The 24491-nt window shown below is 39.4% G+C and overlaps 1 protein-coding gene across 1 annotated transcript in view; it reads left to right on the top strand.

Moving 5' to 3' along the window:
* The window catches only part of LRRC9 (leucine rich repeat containing 9), a 37216-nt gene extending 12932 nt beyond the window's left edge, over positions 1-24284 (top strand). Inside the window, exons 11-31 of the mRNA XM_042813620.1 lie at positions 947-1064; positions 2550-2685; positions 3541-3687; positions 4520-4641; positions 5692-5901; positions 6710-6829; positions 7729-7920; positions 9392-9517; positions 10457-10591; positions 12935-13112; positions 13522-13742; positions 14460-14582; positions 15076-15206; positions 15686-15794; positions 16140-16279; positions 18310-18446; positions 18690-18907; positions 19115-19183; positions 20989-21081; positions 23447-23624; positions 24109-24284. Of these exons, the coding sequence (XP_042669554.1) occupies positions 947-1064; positions 2550-2685; positions 3541-3687; positions 4520-4641; positions 5692-5901; positions 6710-6829; positions 7729-7920; positions 9392-9517; positions 10457-10591; positions 12935-13112; positions 13522-13742; positions 14460-14582; positions 15076-15206; positions 15686-15794; positions 16140-16279; positions 18310-18446; positions 18690-18907; positions 19115-19183; positions 20989-21081; positions 23447-23624; positions 24109-24284 (3079 nt within the window). The remainder of the gene's footprint in view (positions 1-946; positions 1065-2549; positions 2686-3540; positions 3688-4519; positions 4642-5691; positions 5902-6709; positions 6830-7728; positions 7921-9391; positions 9518-10456; positions 10592-12934; positions 13113-13521; positions 13743-14459; positions 14583-15075; positions 15207-15685; positions 15795-16139; positions 16280-18309; positions 18447-18689; positions 18908-19114; positions 19184-20988; positions 21082-23446; positions 23625-24108) is intronic.
* Positions 24285-24491: the final 207 nt, after the last annotated feature.

The following is a 24491-nucleotide window of genomic DNA, read 5'->3' as shown; positions in this document are numbered from 1 at the left end:
ACAGTGGTGTAATATTTGCTGCTGTTGAAACAGATTGTGTTACTTTCTTCTCGTGCTACAACTACCTTCCTGGTAGAGGTCTTCAGCAAATTAAAGACTTTTTCTCTTGCAGCACCATTGTGTTTTAACCCCTGCACACAGCTCTCACTCACTCTCCTCAAGTGGGAGGAGGGTGAGAATCAGAAAAATAGAAGTGTGAGAACTCATAGGTTGATATAAAGGCAGTTTTCTATGTAAAGCAAAAGATGAAGGCGCATGCAAAGTAAAAGAAGGAATTCATTTGCTACTAACCCATGAGCAGGCAAAAGCTCAGCTGCTTCCAGGAAAGGAGGGCTTCCTGTGTGTATCGCTTCCTTGGGAAGACAAGTGCCATCATTCCATATGTCCCCACTTCTTTGCCCCAGTTTTTCCTGCTAATCATGACTCCGTATGGTATGAGGTATCCCTTCCATCAGCCTGTTCTGGCTTTGCTTCCTCACAGCTTCTCATGCACCCCCAGCCTGCAGGGCAGCTCAAGAAGCAAAAAAGCCCTTGGCTCTGTGTACTTTTCAGCAACCACTAAAAACATTGGTGAGTTATAACCACTATTTTCTTCAAAAATCCAAAGCACAGCATCACATTAGCCTTTCCCTACAAAGAAAATTAACTTCATCCCAGCCAAAACCATCACAAGAGGCAAATAAAAAGGTACATATTTGTAAAATATGATCAAGGAAATGGAGGCTGATTGTACCAATTGTAAAGGTTCAGGAAAGACGGTTCTCTCTTGCAAGTGATTTTGAGATTACAGTGAATATTATAGAATTTGCATTAATTTTAGTCTGCTATCTTATAAATGTTATCTAAATTTGTATCAGCTTTCTCTGGTTAAAGTAGCTATACTGGTATTTTTGTCTGCTTTTGTAACTGCATAATGAAAACCTGAAACCTTTCTTTTCTTCTTAAGAAACTACAAAGAGAAGCTGGAGTATCTCTTTTATGTATTTAATCCTGAGTGGCCAGTTAAGGAAAAGCAGCTGCTTCAGGTACTGGAGGATGGCTTCCATGACACGGCAACGCATGCGGTATGCTATGAAATGGACAAAGACTGCTATAAGTAAAGGAGAGCAAAGGGAGTAGTCAGAAAAGTGCTGCTCTCTTCTCCCCTCTTCTTTCATCAGTTTTCTATTCGTTCGTGTTTCCTGTTTCTTCCCTGTCCTTACCATATTTCTTCATTTTACTCCTGCTTTGTTCTTCACATCTTTATGCCATCTCAGGCAAAGCCATGATTAGCACTTTCCCATTTTTCCTCACCGTCTTCTTGTCCTTCCCTTGCCCTTTCTCTTGCTGTTGCACATCATCTCTTCTCACTCACTGCTTCTCATCTGTGTCCCTGTTGGTTTGCCAGTACTGTTGCTGTTCTATCTTGAATGTCTCCACAGTCACTGCTGCAGCACCTCTGTGAGCTGCCTGTGGATCACATTGATTCAATCATTTCTTCAGTCGTTTACCTTCGAATTTTCATTTCTGTGTGTTTCAACACAATATTATTTTGTTTCTCCTACCATGGCTATTTTAAATCGTATCAAGGATTTTCAATTCTTTCAATCTCAGCTCCAGTAATGCAGCATCCTGTGTCCTGTTTTGCAAGCCTTGTCCTAAAACTAAATCACCACATCTTTTGTCCTTAAACACAATAAGATTAAGATCAGTATTTTCTCTGGTATTTCCAGCTACCAACCCTTACTATTGGTCCCTGCTGGCATGGATCCTAGTTGTTAGCCCAGTGTAAACCCTTGAAACTGTCAGTCCTGTCCCAATGACCCCTTTCAGCACCAGACTGAAAAAATAGCCAGACAAGTGTAATACATTATTTCATGATGAGTAAAAAAAATTATGATCAGAAAAAGTATTTCCACAGGCTGACAGAATGCTTGAGGTTGGGAGGGACCTCTGGGAATCATCTTGCCCAACGCAAGCAGTCGCTAAGAGCAGACTGCCCATGACCTTGTCCAGACAGATTTTGAATATACTTCAGATGAGGTGAAGATACTTCAGATAAGGAAGTTTTTCTTTTGCCTAACGAAGGAAAAATATAGAGTAGAAAAACAAATTCATGGCAGCGTATCACTCTTCTCTGTTACTCTCCTTTTCTTCTTTCCAGCCTTTTGCATGCCTGCCTTTCTTGCTTTTCTCCAAGAAAAGATCAGAGTTTTGGACAGCAAGATTTTATCTTCAAATATTTTTTTGCTATTTTCAGCTTTTGTTTTCTTACCATTTGCACTGTACTAGTTTACAAAGGCTGCACTGAGATTCTTATTTGTGGCATTACATGTATGTAGGCATAGGGGAGGACAGGCTCTGCACATAAAACTAACAGTCACATCTTGCCTGTTTCTCTCATTCTGTTAAAATAACACCATAAACCATTTTCTTACTCTTTATTCTTCACCTTTCCTGCCTTGCATCCCTTATTGTAATTCACGTGTATATTTTCACGCTGCTTCAATCTGATTACATTTCTATGGGATGGACTAAGTCAAAGTTACTTGGGCCTTTAATCTTTGCAGCAGCCTGGGAGGAATGAAGCTGTCCTTCTTTGTAACAGCCTGAACATATGTGAATGTCCCAGAATAGAGTTTCTGAAACAGCAAGCCAAGACTGAAGGCAAAAACAGGAGTGATCCTGAGGAGTCATTCAGGCATGGTAATCCAAAGTTTGGAAGGATGTAAAACTGATGTTGAGTGGCTTGTATAATTGCTGTATTTTGTGCTATAGGCCCAAGGCCAAGAGCTGGTATATGTAACCTTGAAACGAGCTCTGAAACTTTGTGGAAGTCTGTTTCAGTGGCATTTCTGCATATTAGCAAGCTCCACAAAGGAATTGGCCTACTACAAGTAATTTGCAGACAGGAGTTTGAGAATCCATGGGAAATGTTCTCATCTGAGAAATAATTAGCCATATCTAGTCTTTTCATGATCCAGAAGCTCTAGGAAAGGACGGAGCAAAGAAAGGCACAAATACATTGGGTTAATTTGTGTCCAGGACAGGACACCAAAAGGAAAAATATATTGTAGGTTGGTTTTCAAGAGACAAGGCTTTGGCAGTCATGCAGTGTGACTGTCATTTCCGTGGCTTGGGAATGATCAAATTTCAACCAAATCTGAAAAAAAAATAAATTAGAACTCTCAAAGATAATCAAGCATTCACAACTTTTGTAGAATTACGGCTAAATAGATTAGTTTCCCTCCCAGGTTCTACTGTTCATTAAATCACTTGTAATTCAGATTTCGTTTACTTTAAATACTAGCCAGCTAGAAAAGTTGTATTTCAGTGCGTACTTGGTTTTTTGCCAGTCTATTTATTTCTTTAAAAACACAGATGTTGATAATGATTCCATGTTTATTTTATATGTGTCCATATATATATATATGTATTACATACTTAGTAGAGCATTCATCTACCAGTCAAAGATGTCTTATTACATTAAGCACCATAGTTTTATTATCCCATCCCCACCCCCTAAGCTAGAAGCATTAAGTGTCTTCTCTCCACACTTAGGGACAGTGATAATTGCAAAAGTTTTCCTTGGCCACAGTGCTCCAGTTTGTCCAACGAATCCCATCTGTCAAGTCAATTACCCAGAAGCTAATTCAGTATTCAGGCCATGGAAATGCCTAGAAAGGGGTGCATCTCCTTCAGATAATGGTATGTAGCAGTAGGTAGTTGTTAGCAAAAAATTTAAGGTTAAAGTAACCTTTGTTTTCTAAACTCATCTTCCACTTTGGGTGTCAAGATGTTTCATTTCTTGGAACAGATTCTGCTTACCTGAACTATTTGTTTTCAAAGACAAGAACAAGTCAGAAGATCCCTCTTTGAATAAATATTTGTGCTAATTTAGTCCACAGAGTGGAAGTGAGCTGTGCCACGCTGATTTTAGCCATCAATCCACAGTAAGAGTAGCATGCTTCTAGAGAAAAACAATGTTATGAGTAATGAGCTTAAATCTGTATTGTATGATGTGCATCCTCTCACTGGTAAATTCCATTTTACCCTTCCTTTTCAGGAGAACACAGAGTGGAGACTGAGTAATAATTTTACCTCTTCTGTTTGATGTTCCTTCTAAACATTCAGGTGCTTAAAGTGAGCAGCATCTGTCACTTTATAAAGGAATTGGGTTTGTTTCTGGTTTTGGAATGGAAGAAAAAGAAACATCATTAGGAAGATGATCATGATGTAATGAAGTAGTTTTGGACAGTGCAGCAACAGAACATTGCAGGAGAGCAGTCTGTGATCTCCAGATCTAAGTTTGTCTTCCACAGGCAGTGATCTTCATGCTGGAATTTGGCACATGCTCATTCTGTGTGGGAGATTAGATAGCCAACTTAAAGTCTCTTATGAGTCTGTATGGCAAAGAAAGTCTAATAGCAGGAAGGAATAAGTCTGAACTACCTTCCTGGAAGCAGGTATCTTTGGTTTATTAACATTCTGAAATGAACACTTAAGAACAATGTATTTTTTTCAATTTCCTCCACTTTAGAAATGTGGGCTTCTTTGGAACAGAGAAATTGTGACAGCAGTGGATGGCAGTGTGAGTGGTTTGTATTTGACCATGGCCTGGTCCTGCCAGAATACATCGCTGACCTTGAGTACGTCACACTGGTACGTACTTTGTTTTCCCTAGTGTGATAGTAGAGGTGAAATTTTAAACTTCAGATATCAAAATGAAAAAAAGCAAATAGGTGAAATGAAAGCCTGCTCTGCTCACAGGACCTGCCAAGCTCAGCTTTAAGTCTGGTTCTCCTCTGTCCATTCTATCAGATCCAGATAAAGCTTATTTGGAAATTAGTGAGACACTTTCCACTCATAGGGGGAGCTGGAGGAAGCTTTTATTTTGTAGTTGTAAAAGGCTTAGCAAAGAAAGCACAAATCCCTTAATTAAGTTCTGATGGTAAATGGAAATGTACTTGAAACATACACCCAATACCAATAAGAATTCCTTTCCTGAGGTACCTTGCAAGGTGCAACCAATAGTATTGACTTTAAAATATCTTGTTTTCAGGAGATATTTAGTGAGCAAATGATTTTTTAGTCGTTTGGTTTAAATTGTGAGTTGTAAAGTTTTGGGAGAAAAGAAAGGAGATATATTTCATTCGCCTGGTATCCTAAGCAAGTTTTTCTCAAGTAAGAATTGTTTCTGTTCATTTTTATGTATAACCCATGCAGTGCTGCTCTTTCACTCATTTAGCTTCATAACTTGCTGCCAAGGTGCAAAGGGTCATTTCAGACTCTGAGCTCCTCTGTGTGCCTGGTAGAAACAAAAGAGTACGAACAAGAGTTTATGAGGATATTCAGCTCTGGGGAAAGGAAGAAGTAGAGCAGAATTCACTGATGGGCTGCCTGGTCCCATGCTTCAGTTGTAGGCTGCTCTTTTGTGACTCTTCAGTCCATATGTGTACCTCTTTTGGCTCTAGCCAGAGATATATATGATATATAATGACCTATATAAAAAGTCATCAGGTAGTGCAATGATACAACTTAAACCTAATGTCTGGCAGATCTGTGTCACAGAAAGATGATTTCCTAACTTCTCTGCTATGAATTCCCTGATCAAACTCCTCTGGTTCGATGCTGAATGTTAGATTTATTACTTAAGTAAAAAGCAGACCGTTTACAAATCTTAGATTCCTCTTTCTTAATGTATCTACATAGGTCAAAGACAAGTCTCTGTTTTCTACATGCAATATAATTGCAGAAGAGAGAATGAGAAGCACAGAAGTTTTTATTCCGTCTCATGATTTGCAATGTGATGATGAAGTTTTGAAAATGGCACCATCAGTAGAAGTCAGGCCTAAGATTACTTGTTTAGATGAAGTAAAAATACTTTCAGTAGCTAAGGCCAATATCTACAGTCAGCTACAGGTGAGGTATTGCTTTTTTTTTTTAATATTTGCTTTTTTCAGCAGAATAAGTGTGTTACAAAATCATTACTTTGTTGTTCAGGTTGACCAGAGAAAACCAAAGATGGTCAATTAAAAATTGATGTTTCCATTTGAGCTCAATTCTGACATTGCTTAGGTTTACTTGATGTCAGTAGAACTTGTGGTCCTCTGCCCATCAGTTTCATGCAATGTGAACAACTGTTGCTTTCTATTTGATAAAGAACAATGAAAAATATCTGATGCTTCCTATTATGAAATAGTTTCCAAACTGTCCCATTTTTAACTCCAGTTTGTGAGCTGATGTAATTTTTTATTAGTCTGCTGCTTATATTCTCAATCCCATTTTACTTTACAGCAACCTTCATTGCAATGTAATTCCAGCAACTGTCCTCTTAATTTGCCTTTTCCTAAGGGTCTGCATTTTGTGTCTCCTTGGCCTCACTCTTCCCATTCTGCTCTTTAAGAAACAGGGGGAACTGCTGAAGTTGCTTCATGTTCCCTTCTCCCATCAGCTGATAGACTGTCTTTCCATCTTACCCAGCTTGCCTTTATTTTGTGAAGAAGAAAAGAAATATTCTTCAAATTAGTGAAAAATGACTAATCATAGCCTTTTGTTGTCTTTCAATATTACCTGTCAGTCTGCATTCACCTTTTACAGTCTTTTTATGATTTATCAATAGGATGGTATTTATATTTGCACTCCAATAGCTGAAGCTTTATATTTTTAAGGCAGCTATGGAGTACTACAGTCTGATAAAATCATAATTTCTGATGTACTTTTGGCCTAGGTCTTGAATTTGCATGGAAACAGACTGAAGAAGCTGCAGAACATCTCTAGATTTAAAACACTTCGAAAGCTTGTCATCAGCTTTAATGACTTTGCTTCTTTAAATGATATTTATGACTTGGTGAGAAATCAAGGTTTTTTTCAACTTTTTTTTTTTTTTAAGAAGAAACTTTGACTAGCATTAATATTCATGCATGTGGGGTGGACTCACAGGACAGGGTTGAGGCAGGAAATGTATATCACAAAAGAATGGGGGCTAACCTAGGATCACAAATGCTGTGGTACTATTAGCAGCCAGCAATTTTCTCCAATTTGAATCACAGTATTACAGCATTATCACTTTATCACACATCTGTCCTGCACAGTGGTCATTTCAGTTTAATAAATAGTAACACTGCATGCAGTACCTGAATTCTCCCCCTGGCTTTGCCACTGGGCTACTTGATGATTCGTGTCACGTTGCTTTTCTCCTTCATTCCTAATAAGTGAAATAATTGTAAAAACTATCAAAGTAAGGGTGTATAGAAAGAGCCAAATCTAAATGGTCTTGGAGCAAGGTGCTAAGGAAAGCATTCATTTTCAGCCTTAAAATGCCACACTGTGCATGGATGCTTTTGTAGTCTTTAGACTGGAATGACTAAACACACTTAAGTCCTAACCAGGACCTCTGGGCTTTCCCATCCTGCTGATATGGAATCAGGGATCCAGTTCCCAGGTTACCTCCTACCACTTAGGAGGATCTTGATACGAACACAGATGCACTCTCCCCCTTTCAAAAACTTCCTGGCATAACATGCCAAAGTGCTCTGCCAGGTAATGGCTCCTTTGTTGTCTTGGAACATTCTAGACTTCCCTCAACAGAGACAGTTCAGAGCAAGGGAAGTCCTGAACATTGCATCCAGTTAGATCTATTTAAAGATTCTGATTACTGACTTCAAAGATACCTGATTACTTTAACCAAAGTTTATTTTGCAATACTTTTGGCAACTCAACTGTCTTCAAACCTGTATTGTTTTGCAGCCCAACCTGGAGTATTTGGATGCAAGCCATAACCATGTGATCACTCTTGAGGGCATTAGAGGCTTAAGCAAACTGCAGTTCTTTGACCTGAGCTGGAATCAGCTGAAAGAGTCCAAGGAAGTTTTGAACATCTTATGTGAACATACTCCCAATTTACAAAGCCTGGACATCAGGCACAACCCATGGTGTAAGGTAGATATCAGTGCTTGAAGTCCCTAGGAAAGCATTCTAACCAGGTCCACAGTTACATCGTAAAGGCTTAAAAGTTGGTCCCACACTTTATTGATTCCAAGGTCCTTCCAGTGTCAGAAGCTTTGTGAACGTTTTATGGCATCTCCGATCTCACAAAGCCTTTGCTTTTTTCTGTGGTCACAGCCTGAACAAGTGCTAGAAAGTGAGCCAACGTACAGTTAGTCTGGCACTGCGTGCATCTCAGCAGCAGCACAGCTGTGCTGGCTGGAGCTTTGGAGAGAAAGCCAATACTCAGCCCTTTTACTGGCACTTGTGCATGGATATTGCCCAACCAGCTTCTGAAACAAATGTTTCTCTTTATTTCTTTTGAATCAGTACGTTTTAACATTATTTCAATAGCTTAGTGGGAATCAACACAGTTAACCCTTACAAATCTGAGGCACTGAACAACACTTAGTATTTAAATGACCATTAAAAAAAAATACTGAGTATTTTGTCATTCCAGTTCAGGAAAACAGTAGAATACTTCTCTTAAATACTTTGAATAGCAAACCAACAGGAAACAGAACTCCATTCAGACACCCACTGGTCCCTTTAAGCTTCACTGATGCTTTTCAATACTTGTTAAAATATAAAAAGAAATAAGAGCTGCTAGTTCCAGTCTGTGCTTCTTTGTTGTGATTAATTAAGCTTTTATCAGATTAAACTTTTAATTCCGCTAATTTTTTTTTGCCATCAACTTTGTGTCAACGTGGTAAATCTGGTGTATGACACATCCCTGCTTCAACATCCAACTACAATGGTTAGTTAGTTCAGAGCAAAGCAGAAAATCCTCATCACCTTTCAGAGGATGCATTCTACCAGCTAGCTCATGAAAGACTGCATCTGGGTTATTTAGCAATCAAAATATATTGAAAGAACATCCACAGACATTGTTACAAAGGCATTGTTATTCATCATGTGAGAAATGTGTATTTCATGTACTGTTTTAAACTAGTGGGCAGTCTAACATATTCCCTATTTATGGGATACATTTGGTTGATGTCTTGAGGCTTCAGTGACACTTCTGAATCCTTTAAACATCACTCACATGTCCTCTGGAGCTTTCTTTGCCTTTGTAATATTTCTAGCTTGTAAATGGAACTCCTAAATACAGCTCATATATTAATGAGTGCTGTAAGATTAGTAGCATTCTGAGCAAGCCGTGTGACTCCAGACCAGTTTATTTCCATCAGCACCACATAAAATCAGGATGATCAAAATTGGCCCAAAGGTAACTTGTGCTGCATGTTTCTGGCAACCTGCATTAGCAGGGATGATGTGGTGGCTCTGCTGAAGATCACAGCAGAGCTCAACATCCCTGAGCTGACAGTAAAATAACCAGGAAAGAAATGGAAGCCTCCTCCTGGTATGAACTGGTATTTAAAAAAAGAAGAAGACAGATGAGAGTAACCTTTTTTGTCTCCTCAAGCCCACCTCCATCCGGCTCAGTGTCATCGGCCGACTGAAGACTCTCACTAACCTGGATGGAGTCCTGATTGCTGATGAAGAAGCTGCAGAAGCACTGTACTATATTGAAGGATCAGTGATAAACAAGGTGTGATATTCTGTTCTGTTACAACTTACAGTGAGTTCTACCAAAAGGGAAAGCCATGTGAACAGTTCTACACCCGTGTTTGATGTTGTGGATGATGCTTTAAAGAGCACTTGGTTTTTCATTGTATTTTTGTTATTGTTTTTTTCTGAAGACAGGTGTTTTATCTTTGCTTCTATCAGGAGATCTGAAAGTACTTAATAAATGTAGGTCTTACAAAGATCTCTTTTGCTACCAAGAATTTTGCTTTGTCGTGGTGCTGGAAACAGTCATGTCCAATTCCTGCTGAATACAGGATGCAAGAAAGTTTCAATGTTTGCCAAATAGAAACAACAGAGGGGAAAATAGCTGGCTAATGGTACTACATCCTTCTTTTAAATATTCCTTGCTTTAAGGTCTTTTCTATGGGTAAATTTTCAGAGTACTTTACAACAGGTATGGAGCACATCCTCCCAACCCTTGAGCACAAGAACTCTGGACTATATCTCAAAGCCCTCCTGAACCTTAGGCTGAGCTTAAGTAAGATACACCATGGACTGTCTAGTTGGAACTCAATGCTGGCACAACATTCATATGATCAGAGCACAGTCACAGCTCTACTGTCTGCTCACAGTGAAAGCAAACAAGGATCCTCCTGCAAAGAAATGGAAGACACCTTCCCAGGAAAGTCTGTAAGGTCAATACAGAGGATTTAATGAGGTCAACCTTCTCTGCTGTGAAGAACATAAGCACTGAAAACTTTAAAAATTTGATATGTGAGACCTTATAGGAGTACTCCAAACCACTAGACTTATTAGATCTATGATTTATCATGTCAGCTGATATATCACCTGTTCCTTTCAGGAGCAGAAAATTTGTGTGCCCTTTTGCTGTATGCTGGTGAACTGTATATGGTATCATTTATTACAGACTCAATAAAATATTTTCTTCTTTTTCCTCTAGACATCACTGTTGAAATATTCTAGGACTGATGAAGAAAAGCCCCCCATTCTCAGTGTACTTTCTTGTGCTACAATTCTGTCTCAAATCAGCAAGAACAGGGTGGATTTACAGATGGAACATAACTGGTATTCAATGGTAAGGCTGGTGCTGTTTCATATACTTACATCAACACTTAGATTAATCTATGTAAATGTTTCCATTTGTTATCTTAAAACATTTTATGCTGTTTGATTAAAATATATTACAGAAAACTTGAAAGTCCAACAAGAACTTACCTTGTTTCTGATTATAGCCACCTCCAGACATCTCACAGGAGGAGGTTTCGGATGCCTGAAGAGGGCATTTCAATTGCAGTTTTTGCAGTGCCATTTTCCTTTTAGCATTAAGAGATTTTTAAAACCAAGGAGTGACTTTATGCAAAAAGCAGGCAAAAAAAGCATTTTCTGGTAATTTCTGTGTCCAGACCACTATGAGCTCTCCAAGCTATAGCAAGTCTTATGTAAAGCCATTCAGACTAGGGTTAATTTCACCTAACATTTGTGGTCTGCAGCACAGATAACTACATTTGAACTATTAAGCCTAGGTTCCTTCTATAGGCAAAGCAGACACAAAAACAGCTGTGGGACCGGAGTCCTGCGAGTGTTCAGAGGGGCGCCGCAGTTTGAAGTGTGCTGCCCTCTAGCAGGGAGTCTTACAAGCTGTCACAGATGGAGATGTCCCTATTGCTGATAGCAGTGTGCTGACACGAAGTTCTCAGTGGTTCTATAAAGATTTGGAGTAACAGTGAATCTGTTACTTGAAATAGGTCTCTCCTACTCTGTCATGTCTACCCTGTTTCTGAAAAAAATTTGGCTTCCAGCACCAAGTAATTTTTGTTTTGTTGTAAAGGGCTAGAACCAGGTGTTCTAAAGAACCAGAAGTCTTTTCCTTATTTAGTCCAAATCATCCCACTTCTTACTTTTTGAGGTCCATCCTCTAACCAGTATTTGTCTGTTAAACAAGAGATACATTTACAATGCAACTGAGACTGTTTTGTTATACCCAGTGCCCAGTCAGATCTGAGCTCTCAGAGTGCTTCAGACCATTCAGAAAAAAGTCTCTCCTGCATTCTCTAGTGCCTAGCATTGTAGCAGAGCCAATACCGTAGCTTTTCCTTCACTGGAAGGATTAATTTATGTCTCTTATTTGGCTGTTTATGAGTTTATAGGAATTTGGTATCTGTCAGAGTTCTGCTTGTCTGACAGATTGAGCCAAAAGTCACCGCTGGGGTTGAAGGGCAGTGGTAAGGCTCATGGGTGGGTGGAGAGGGAGCACAGTCACACCAGGCTTTTTTCCTTCCACGAAACTGAACTAACAGGCAGCCACAAGAGTCAGAGGAAAAAGATCCAAGGTCACCCTAACCTGTTGTGACCCATCAGTTGAAATCATGCTAATCCTCTCAGTATGAAAGGTTAAAAGCTCCTCTGTCAGTTCAATTTGCTAACACAATGTAGAATAGCTAGAGGAAAGCACATATCTGTTGATAAGCATAGCATTTCATTCTGTGTGCATTGGGGAACTCAGAATTACTGAAACTGCTGGGAAAGTTATTGCATTAGCACGTGTCATGTATCTTTTGTGATATCAGAGAGAAAGGATTCACAGTGAGTAAAATACATACTGGGGAAAGGAAATAATGTAGCCCAAATTGTTCTTTAGTCATTAACAAATGACACTGAATGTTTTAGGTTGCATTTACAATACTAGATATTATGGGTCTCTACAATGCTATCCAGTTTTTTAAAATTGAGGCTCTGTGGTCATTTTGTTCCTCCATTGCACAATGATTTGTTAACACACTGCAGTATCATCAGAAAGTAGGGGAGCCATGGTCATGCAAACAGGTTATGGATAGCCCTGACAGCCCTGTCTACCCTAGACTACTTGTGCAGTCAGTGAGTATACAGATGTCATAATTATGAAATATAAGAGAGAGTTTGGCCGTGACTCAGGACTCAGCATCTGCTTGACCAGATAAATATCCAGGTTTAAATATCAATCCCCTGGTGTTATGCTGAAATCCTGCTTCCATTACCAGGATTCCATTTCCATCTAAACCAGGCCTGGTGTAGCACGAGTACCTGTAAAACAGACTAGGCACTAAAATAATGTATTGACAGAAGGATTTAAATCCCCCAAAGCTACCTAAAGGCAAACGCAGGCAAGAAAATAAAAAGGCTATGTTCAGATTGCTTCAACAGCAGAGGTGCATTTTGGAACTGGCATACTTATGTTATGAGGGAGAAGCTGAGGTTTTCCTAAATTGTATGGCAGAGCAGCAGTTCTTTCACATAATGAGGAAATGTCACATTCTGCATCTAATAACTTGTCAGAGGTATCAGTAGGAAATGTACACATGGAAACTGAGCACAGAACAAATAGGTGGAATTGAATTGATTGACTGATTTCTTTTAATTCTAGCAATAAGTTTTATTACAGATCACTGTCTTAAATCTGGATGACCAGCATCTCTTCAAAATTTCCAACTTGGAAAAACTGGAGCACTTAAGATGGGCATCATTTAGCAACAACAATCTCACAGAAGTAGAAGGACTGGAGTCCTGTCTTAACCTCGAAGAACTCACTTTAGATGAGAACTGCATTTCCACACTCGATGGTAATACATTTACCATGGTAGTGGCAATTCAGGCTTTTAAGCTAGGACTCAGTAGAAATGCTCGTAGTGAAATATTGTATAGAGGTGAGTTTGGATTTTCTAGCTACTCTGTAAGCTTTTCAGGTATTGAACAACCTGATGTCTGGTTGCTGAACATATATTTAGTTGAACTGAAGTTAGGGATTGAGGCAGAGAAATTACATTACAGCAAAATATGTTGTAGTGTTTTGTTGTTTTGTTTATTATTTGGCATATTTACTTACATTTAATTGATAGAATGGTCATGACATAGTTACAGTTGGACCTATTAACACAAACTGTGTCCCTTAGAATTTGTTTTACCATCTGTATCAGCCACCTGTTTGTGTTGCACCTAACTATTTTAAGTACATTTTGTTTGTTTTTCAAGGAATTTCGAAGCTCACCAAACTTACAAGACTCAGTGTAAATAAGAACCATCTTACCAGCCTCAAAAGACACGTGTTTGAGAATCTGTCTCATCTTCATTACATCTCTGTTGAGAACAACAGGATCACATCTTTAGTTGGTTTAAGGAAAACATACTCCCTAATAGAATTATACATCAGTTATAACTGTATTTCTGCAAGCCAAGAGATACATCATTTAAAGGTAAATACGAATTTACTACTTCAGAGGTTAATTTGGTTTTTAACACGTTAGAAATATTTTGCTGCTTGGAACTGAGGAAGCTAAACTGCAGAGCACAACTCAAGGTCCTGCCTTTGAGTGCTGCATCCATCTAGCTTTGCACTTGGACCTAAAGTGATCAGAACCCCACAGTAGCCTTTTTTGACGAGTGCACTTTTAGAAGGAGGAACTAAAGCCTCTACTTAGATGGGGCTCAAAACTTTCTGCAGTTGAATATCCCATACACTGCGTAGGCCTCACAGCTTATAAACCAAGCAATAATTTTGCACGTCACACAACCACAGACGCAGCAGTTCCAGTTCCATTCAGCTACCATATGTATGACAAACTGCTGGCTGCTGTCAGACACCAACTAGTGGGAGCCTGAGACCCTGGTTCTTATTTCTGTTAAGACTCTCTTAAAACTCTGTGAGAAGACAAAGGCTTTTCTAGGGCACGTTAGTATAGTCTTCACGTCCTTTGAGAGCTCTATCTGTAGATGGTACATTGGTCTGTTTGTAGGTGGTGCAAAATGTTTTTAATCTAAATGAAAATATCCAGACTCTCTTAAGTGATCAGTTGGTTTTGACTCTTGTAGGTGACAACTGAAGAGATAGCTGAAAACAGAGTAGCCTGAAAGCACCTATATATGGTTGTTTAAAAGTAATACTAACACAAGATTTGTTTTGCTCTTCCCAGGGTTTAACTAATCTGATAATTCTGGACATGAGTGGAAATGGAATAGTCTGGAAACAAGATAACTACAGACTATTTGTTTTATTCCATCTTCCCTCTCTCAATGCTTTAGATGGCATCTCTGTAGTAAGTCATGCTGTATGCAGATTATTACCAGATTTTTTGTTAAAATCATTCTTTTATAAATCAAGCTCCAGATGACTGGACTTACTGACATCACATATGTAACCTTTTCTGGTACTCAGCAAGAGTTCCATTGTTTGTTTCTATCTATTTTTAGTCATATTTTTTGAGATAGAAATTGTCTTTTTGTGTTCTTTTTGTAGAAGTACCTACCACTATAATGTCCTGGCACATTGCTGGAGTTCTGGGGACTTTAAGTCGTGGAGCATCAGCATGATCAGCTCCAACTGTGAAATCAGGGAATATTATTTAAAATTCTTTGTTTTGAACCAGCTGAGAGAAGGCAGACTAGTCTGTTGTGTAAGACAAATGGCCACATTTTTAAGGCAAAATGGCACCTTTTAAAGTTACTCCAACTGCAAATATTTTCGTGTTTCTTATCATAGTTGTAGATCTGCATTAATGTAGCAGACTTCCCTTGAAATGCATTTAACAGGAACCTGCGGAAGGAGAATGTGCAAAAGATTTGTTTGAAGGCAAACTCACCTCTGACATGATTGCAGATAGGCTGGGACATTCAGACTTCACTGAAATGCAAGAATTAAATTGGGCAAACTGTAACATAAGGTGAGGTGCTCTTCAGAATTGCACTTTTTAACAGGAGCATTAGAATGCAGTTAGAATGTGAAAATCTGAAACTAAAGCTTGTGTTTACCAAATGTGGCAACTGGTAATTCCCTTCTGTCAGCCTACAGCTAAATGAAGAAGGGAAGACTCCATTGGAGCAATGGCAGCTCCAGCACTGCTGGAAAGCAATGAGAACAGCCTGAAGCTGTTATTCTTTAGCTGTACAGGCAAAAGGAGCAGACTGTTGCAGGCCCATGCTTTCGGTGTCAGAATCAAGTCAATTTCTTACTATTGGGGAAAGAAAACTGTGGATTTGTTTGAGATTTTCATTAGATTGCTTATTTTGTAGGAGCATGTTACCTTTCTAACCAACAAGCCAGCATGTTAGGGCTCTGCTCATACTATGTACATCCTTTATATCTTATTTTCTGATATTATGTGTACTCTAATTCCATCATTACATTCTTTACTTAATTCAGAGCTGTAGAGCTGGTGCCAGCAGATCAGTTTAGAAGTGTCAACAGTGTGAATTTACAGAACAACAATCTCACGTCTTTCAGTGGATTAATCTTCCTTCCCAATGTCAAGGTGAGTTGGTGACAGCCTTTTCTGATTTTAGAAAAAATAATGAACTAGTTTCCTCGGATTGAAAATACATCTTTAATCTCATGCAATATGCTGTTTGTGGTTTTGTAGCAACAGCCATCAACTGGCAAAAAGCTGATTGTGTCCACTGTTTCAAGTGTACACTGTTGTTTCACCAAACTGATCCTAAAAAAAATCAGTGAGTTGCAGCAGACATTTTAAAGCACTCCAGGCTGACCAATTTTGTTTCTAAAAAACGAAAATTCTGAGTCAGAAAAGTGTAATTGGCAGGTTTGCTAATGCCTTAAGGTGGGGCATTCATTTGATTAACTGTGTTTCCTTTGTAAGGTACTATGTCTGAATTACAATCACATTGAATCAATACTGCCTGGACAAAAATCTGCAAATGAGTTAACAAACAGGCAGCAACTGCACCGAAAGGTGATCTCTAGTGGTTATGGACAACAAGAATATACCAAAGGAAGAAGGTACCAGAAGCTTTTAAAGTATGCCTGTGTCTCATTTGTAGCCCACTGAGGAAGGAAGAGCGATCTTCAACCAGTCGATGGAAGTTCCTTGCTGTTCTGTTTTGGGTGTTTTATTGTGCTGTTGTGGGTATTGGTTTTTGCATTCATTTTGCACACTTACAACATGTTTGGCATAATCTACTTGGCTTTTCTGTCCTAAATTCTTTGGGTACAAGTTGTCAGGCCAGTTCTTCACAAAACTAATAATACCAGTCTTCTGCCACCCATCCTTTGGATCCTGTCACACAGACAACTAGGCACACCTTGACATTTATTCACCTTTCTACACAGGATTTTGTTTTGAGTAAGGGAACCTTCGACCTTTCTCTGGCTGCTGGTTTGATCTGGAACAGTGTGGACATGTACTTCTATCAGGTTGATCACTGATATTCTGTGCTTCATTCTTCAGGTTAATTTGTACATTATACTACAAAATGTTATCAGTGTGAAGAATATGGTGAGATAGAATAGATAGTATTTCAGTCTCTTGAGCCTGATTTCTGAAAATACGGCTGCCTTGTGCTGTGTATTATTCTGATAGCCATCACAAACACTTATTAGAATCAATTTGTTCAGCCAGTTCAGGATAAAATACCTTTTATGACCATAAACAAGGCTTTTGTTTGTTCAGACAAAATTCAGACAGTGGTCTCAGACATAGGGTTTGGATTTTGTGAGGTCCTGTGTGCAGCCAGGAGCTGGACTCAATGGTCCTCGTGTGTCCCTTCTGTGATTCTCTGATTTATCCTGCCATTAAACCTCCTTTCCTTCTCTTATTTCATAAGTGAGAATACGCCATTCGTCTTCCAAAGGAGGTGGTTATTCCTCTTCTTTCTTCCTTCTGCCATCTACGGTAGGTCATGTGTTCTAAAGAGCATTTTCAAATCACCTTTCAGTTTGCACTTCTCTCTGTACACAGAACTGAAACTGCTGAAACCTGTCAGGATTCATTTGCTTTCTCCTGCATACAAGAAAACAACCATAGCCAAATTCAGTTTTATCATATCAGAAAAGACTTCCAGAGTCACCATGCAGAGTTCCCTCTACACTGTGGTCAAATTTTATGAACATAACAGTTACAGTGCATCAGAGAATCCTGCAAAACCTAGCTGTTATGTGCATTCTTCTCAAGAGCTCCCCAGACTCTTCTTATTTTTGCATATGCTCAACATCGGGGATGTGGGAAACCATGAATTTATTCACATTTTCTGTGGGGAAGGAACACTGACAGAAGAACACGTGGATATTGGGTGTTTGGGTTTTCATCATAACATGACAAATTTTTGTGCTCATTTTTCTCTTGTGAGATATGAGCGTTTTTCACACAAACTGAAGACTCAGAAGGGGCCTTAATTACAGAATCACAGTGTCAGAGTGCTTGGAAGGGACCTCTGGAGATCCTCCAGTGCAACCCCTGCTCAAGCAGCTCCCTACAGTAGGTTGCAGAGGAAAGTATCCAGGTGGGCTTTGAATGTCTCTAGAGAAGGAGACTCCACAGCATCGGTTCGCAGGCTGTTCCATTTCTCTGTTCATATGAACTCATGTTCATATGGATCTTCTGTGCTCCAGTTTGTGCCCATTGCCCCTCATGCTGTCACTGGGCACCACAAAAAGGAGCCATGTGACTCCCTGCACTTTAGACATTTATTTATGAGCACTGATAAGATCCCCTCTCAGTTTCCTCCAGGCTGAATGGTCCCAGGTCTCACATCCTTTCCCCAGAAGGGAGATGCTCCAGGCCCTATCCATCTTTATAGCCATCATTCTCTCCAGCAGTTCCCTGTCTTTTTGAACCTGGGAGCCCAGAACTGCATACAGTGCTCCAGATTTGTTTTCTATGTTCAGGTGTAGTTTTTGTGAAACCTGTTCTAGTGAAGCTGCAGTCATCTATACATGCTTTTCATAATTGCCTCTTCAAGTGGGAAAAGCTAATATTTCTTTTTTCAAAGGAAAACCATGATGTTATATTCTTGTTTAATTTCCTGGTTTAGGGATGCAGGGTTTGAAGAAAGTCTGCCTCCAATAATGCAGAGTTTGGAAGTTCTTCATCTGGGCCATAACGGAATTACTGACATGGCCTACCTACAGCTTAGCAGGCTAAAAAACCTCAAGTTTCTATTTTTGCAGGGTAAGCGATGATAATTTTTCTTTGCATTAATTCAGGTTTTACTTCCCTTCCCTTATGTCCAGTACTAAGTTAGTAAGTTAGCACTTCCCTTATGTCCAGTCTTACCTGTGTCTTGAATTTGTGGTGCTCTTCTCTGGTCTTGGCCCAATGCGAATGATGCCCTGTCTTTAATTCTTACCATGGCTGTAAGTTCCCTCAGCTACTGAGCAACAAAATTTCACACGTTTCCTCTTGGTACGTTAGGAAATTTGATCAGACAAATTGAAGGACTTGAAGGTCTCCAGTTTCTGCAAGAGTTGGTGCTGGACCACAACCGCATTAAAAGAATTTCACAAGGCTCTCTTGCTGGACAGAGTGATCTTCAGACTCTTGATCTAGAGAAAAACCACATACGAGAACTGAATGGTTTAAAACCCTTGGTAAAATTGCAGAAACTCTTTCTTCAGTTCAACAGAATTCAGGTAGGTTGTATCTTTGTTAATCATGTAGATTCCATGGACTAAATGTTGTAGACTTCGTTCAGACAAAAATCCCATTTTCTTCTACGGATTTGCCTCAGTAAAATTACCTGTATTTTCCCCCAAATATATACAGCAGCTGCAAGATTTCTGAGGACTCCTGACATAACAATTTTTTAACTTTTAAATGTTTTGTTAACTTTTGCACAGGAAGTATCTGAACTAGAAAAACTTCAAGTTATTCCTAGTCTCAAGGTGCTCTCACTGCATGGAAATCCAGTGAGTATGATGGTTGTCACTGCTACATAAAGCAGATATGTATTTCACCCTAAAACTAAGTATTTACCCTTTATAATTATTGAAATTATTATGATTTTTTTTTCACTAAACAGATCGTTCTACTATTATTGTTTCAAGTTTGAAAACTTAATAGAGTACACAATGGTACTGGCTTGTAGCTGTCAGTGCAGCAGTGTGATCAGAAGACACTCATTCTTCAGCACATTCTTCTTCACTGTGCTGCAAGATAAATTTAAAATGCATGTGTTTGCATGAGTACGTTGCAGAGATGATCTGCCCTTTCAATATTCCAAAGCAGGTCAGATCTGTGAAGAAAGGTCATAGAATGTTAAAGGATCTCTGAACCCTGAGATTTTGTTTTTAAAATGGTCTCACAGCAATCTTTTTTGCTGTCGTGCACATTACCCCTTGAAAAAGTCCTGGAAAGAAGTTTGAGGTTTCTTGTTTTCCAGACATGCTCCTGTTCTTCAGTGTAAAGCTGTTGGTTTGCCTTTTTTCCCTCTGAAAGCAAACTACTAGAACACAGTAAAGAAAACTCTAGCCCTTCTGATTTTACGAACACAGAGCTGTGGGACAGAAGACAGATAACACTGCCACACTGTAGAACAGGATTCATTCCCAAAGTACATCTCAGTGGGGCCAAATGTATGAAGAAAATCTGTAGGATCTCAGCCTGATGTATTGAGCACTGCTGAGCTTTAAAGTAGCATCAAGCATAAATGGAAACAAAAATACATTTTTCATTGTTAGTTTGAGAACAAATGTGACTTTCTTCAGTTCTTCAACCTCAGTTGAAAATATGGGTCATAGTGCTTGTTTTCGTAAATAGGCTCTTGAAGATTAGACTGAAAGCTCAAGTTCTCAGGTTCTAAATGCTTACGTATTTTTACCATAAATCTGCACTTCGTGGTCTAAAGCAACAGCTTGAAGCACATGGAAGAGAGAAGGTGAGGGTATATGTAGGAGAATAACACACACAGTGCAGTTGTGGATGCTGTTTTCAGTGGACAGCCTTCAAGGGGCTGTATAGAGTGGTAAATTAACTGGTTTCTGCAGCAGCTGATGAAAAGGCAGGAGCATGTCAAGCAAACTGAAAGTCACCAGTAATGGCCAGAATAGTCATATTCTTCTGAGGAAAAAAGCCAAACAAATTTCACTTGGGAAGTCGCTGTTCCAGAGTCTACTTTTTAGAATCTAGATCTAGACCTCCCCTAAAGGAGACAGAGATGGCAGTCTCAGCTCTCTTCTGTACAGTGTGGCATTAAGGAGAAGTACCTCACAGGGTAGCAGTAGCAGTATCTGCCACTACGGTCCACGCTGCAGACAGCACATAACCTTTTCTTTTCAATAACCTTTTGTATTAAGATAGAACACTGTTGCTAGCACTTTCTGTTTCCAGCACAGCCTGCATCTCAATGCCTCTTCTTAAAAAAGCGTAAAGCTGCTTCCTAGTAACTTCTTTACAGGGAGCACAGTGCATTTGAATTCTTGTGTGTTCTGAAGGCTATGACAAGTTGCTGCGGTGCTGCCGAATATGATGGCAAAGGTACAAACATTCCCCCAGGGTGCAACTTTGCCAATGCAGTCATTCATGGTCACTTGAAGTTGAAAACCATTGTTCAGAGATGTATGGTCATTTACACCCAGATTGGGTTCTGTTTCCAGGAGAGTAATATTGGTCTGAGGTTTAGTTCAGGCACTTAGTAACGTTGCTGAGGTCCTATCAGATTGTCTTATTGGATGAGGACCCCATTTCTGAGTTAAATTCTATTTTCTTCATACAGGTTTATCTCAAGAAGAACTACCGTTCACTGCTTGTCATCCAGCTGCCAGCACTACAAGTGTTAGATGGAATTGCAGTAAATGCAGAAGAGAGGGTAAAAGCTGAGTACCAGCACTTAGCGAGTTTGTAATAAATGTTACTTCAACTCTTAGGACAACATTCACATCATTTACTCTCCTGTAGATCTTGCCCTAAAATTGCCACTGACTAAGAAACCAAAAGAAGGCGTGACAGCAGTTGGGCATCAGCTGCGACCATTGTCTGTCACACTGACCAATGTTATTCCTCATTATTTTCTTGTGCTCACCCATCTGTCAGTCTGTCTGCGTTCACTGGGTGTGCCTCATCTCCTTTTACAATACAAACACACTGGAACATACATTTTTGGTAGGGTTCGCTGTTAGGTTGCCTAAATATAATAATAACAAAGCAGAGAGCCAGAGAGGAGGCTCGCTCAACACGTGTCTCCTACTAACAGAAGGTCCTTTGTCTCTGTGGTTCTCTTTATCACTACGACTCCGCTCACTGAAAGAGTTTGTTGTCAGCACAACTGATCTGTGTTTTCTATATCACAGCAGGACATTTCTCTAGAGATTTGTTGGATGAACAGAACTCTTTCCTCGCAGCTCAAAGGACTGCAGTATTCATTTTAACCAGCCTTTTCCACAGAAGGATCAACTGAGAGTAATGAGATCTGGAGTCTGTTCCCTCTCTGCTGTGCAAGGCAGTTCTCTCCATGTATCCATTTCATACTGACACAGCACAGAAACAATTCTTTTACACATTTGAAACACAACTACTAAGGATGCTGAGAAGCCTCAGTAAGACCGGATTTACTCTCATCACCCTGGCCAACCTTTCCTCAAAACTCTTTGCACAGTTCATAGACAAGAAGCACAGCCAGTAGGCACCTACACCACAACATTGTTCCACTCCAAATATCTTCTTCAGTTCTTTACTGCCATAATGCTCTCATCACACTCAACCAAGTCTAACCACACCTATCCTTTATTTAGCTCTTGTCAGAAATGTCTTGGCATAAATACATCATTGCATAAATAGAACCTTTTAGCACAGTTTTGGTTTAGAGATACTCGCGGAGCAGCAGCTGTTACTTGATACTGATATTGGTCACATCTTGACTGTTTTGCCACATCTCAGCCTTCACGTTGGTAGTAGGTCACTGCTGAAACCAGGAAGGTTGAAATCCCTGTACACAGTTCTGTCTCAAAAATGAATCTGTCACAAGTGTGCTATCACGGATCTTTGAATGCTTACATTTACATCTTTGCTTGGAGTCTCAGGACCTTTGTAACTTCTTGTCCTAGAGAAACACATTTTCCCACTTAATGCCACAATGCTTATATACAAGAGTTCAAAGCACTTTTGGATTGAGGAATTTCATGTGTTAATGTTTTATTTCAAAACTGACCTGTACTTTTCATGGATATCACTTAAATAAAAACATGGCAGAATGAGCAAAGCAAGAGAAAGCAGTAGAAGCAATGTAAAGACTATCTTTAGAGATCTCTGTTTTATGTTTAGGTTCAGTGAAGATGTTATATCTCATTAGCTGCAACAGAACTGAGCCATTTTCTCATTAGATCATTCAAGTGGAACAACACAAAAGATCTTTCATGTTTGTCAGTTGCATTTTAGTTGTGCTTTTTAAAGTGCTTGTTAGAAAGCAAGAATTGAAACCGTATGGTGTTGTTTAAGCTTAGAAAGTGCTCTTGATCTTCAGCTTCAAAAGAGATTTTCCCAGCAGAAACACGAGCACTTTGTTTCGGGCTATTTTAGGTAGACACCAGAACACTCTGTGCATAATATTATTTCTTCTTTTCAAGCTATTGATTAAATCTCCTTTTAAAATGTTCACTGCTGAATTACAGATGATTTACAGAAGGCAATCAGTTGCTGCTGCCATTCAGGGGTATGCAGTCCCATCAAAATTAACACACTGGCACAGACTGGCATACAACTCTAAATCAGTTGCTACAAGAATTGGTGACCACAGAGTGAGACTTGTGGACTACTGAGTATTTATAAATACTATATAGAACCTTCCAGAGGTAATTTTGTATCTGTTGCCCATGCCCTGTCATTGGTTTAAATTTGAACATGCATTATTTTCCATCTTAGTAAAAACAACCTCAGGGCTTGATAGGTTTGTTATTCGAGTTCTTACAATGTTGTTTCAAGCACCTGGTTTCACAGCTACATACACCATGCTTGTTCATGCATACAGCTGGCATGGCTCCTGTGTTTACCTGAAAGCTTTTCTAGAAAGTGCAATACTGAAATCTTAACCTCACTACAGTAAATTCAGAACTAATTCTACAGTTCTTCATTCACAGAAAGTTGGCCATTGCGGTTTATGCTACCTCAAAACAGCAAAAGAAATTCTACTGTAAAGACCAAAACAATCATTTAATCTCTCTTTTCTTTTTCTGATGGAGGATTTCCAGGTTGCAAACTCCACAAAGGACTCTGGATTTCCTGCACTGCCAGACAGTTTTACAAGACGCACTGCCCTCAGGATCTCAACAGTGGACCTGAATGAAAGCATCACCCATTTATCTGATCTTACATTTGGTCATAAAGTTGCAGAGCCTCTACTGAATAAACCAAATAAAAGTAAGCACAAGCAAATAGCAATACATTTCCCATTCCTGAACATTTAATGTGGTTTTACTCCCTCATACTACATATTATATAGCTCCTATAGAGCAGTTTTAGCATGGATACTTTTATTTTTCTTGAGAATCTTGCAAATTTCTCAAAGAGTTTCTAATAACCTTCCCAAAACTGGGAGAACTTGTGTTTTTTGGAGTAATACATCTTTGTCAGGTGTTCTTCACATTAGCATGGATCTTCAGACTCAGCCTGAATCGTTGTCAGAAGAACCAATCTTCCAAAAGTGCTTCCAAAAGATTTGATGTTATTGCTTTTAATTTGTTAACCCATTTCAGTCTGTAAACGAGTTTTAACTGTGCTAGGAAATGATGTCTCACTGATCTGGTTGGAAAATTACAAGCGGAAGAATGAGTGCCATTCCTGGTGACAGACAGCAGGAGTGAGGCTGTGCAGGGAGAATATCCACGTGCATTTTGTGTTTCAGGTATGCCTGGGAATCCAGCAATTGCAACACACAGTCTGCGAAGCAGCCACGTAAAAAGAGCTCTTAGGCAAGCCAAAGGAGCAACAGCTGATCTTAGAAGCAGTTTGGTGCCTCACAGTGTTACTTCTCAAACCAGCCAACTGCATCAGAACAGCAGAGAAAACGTGGGCAGGTGAAGACTCTTACCAACTCTAAACACAGTATAATTTTCTTTCGTGTCTGAAGAGGGGGTCAGGACCAAAGCACCTCTCTTCCTTCTTCATTTGACTGATGTGCAAGATAACAACACTTTTTTTCTACAAATGCTGCCAAGTTTTCTTTTTTCTGATTCCAGATCCACCAAAAATGTGTTTAATCTCTTCTGATAAAATCTGCACTGCATC

Source organism: Centrocercus urophasianus, unplaced genomic scaffold, assembly GCF_019232065.1.
Source record: "Centrocercus urophasianus isolate 14NV4802_14NV808 unplaced genomic scaffold, USGS_Curo_1.0 seq_14, whole genome shotgun sequence".
Classification (NCBI taxonomy): domain Eukaryota; kingdom Metazoa; phylum Chordata; class Aves; order Galliformes; family Phasianidae; genus Centrocercus; species Centrocercus urophasianus.
The sequence above is the reverse complement of the archived record's forward strand: the minus strand, read 5'-3'. Positions and strand labels throughout refer to the sequence as shown.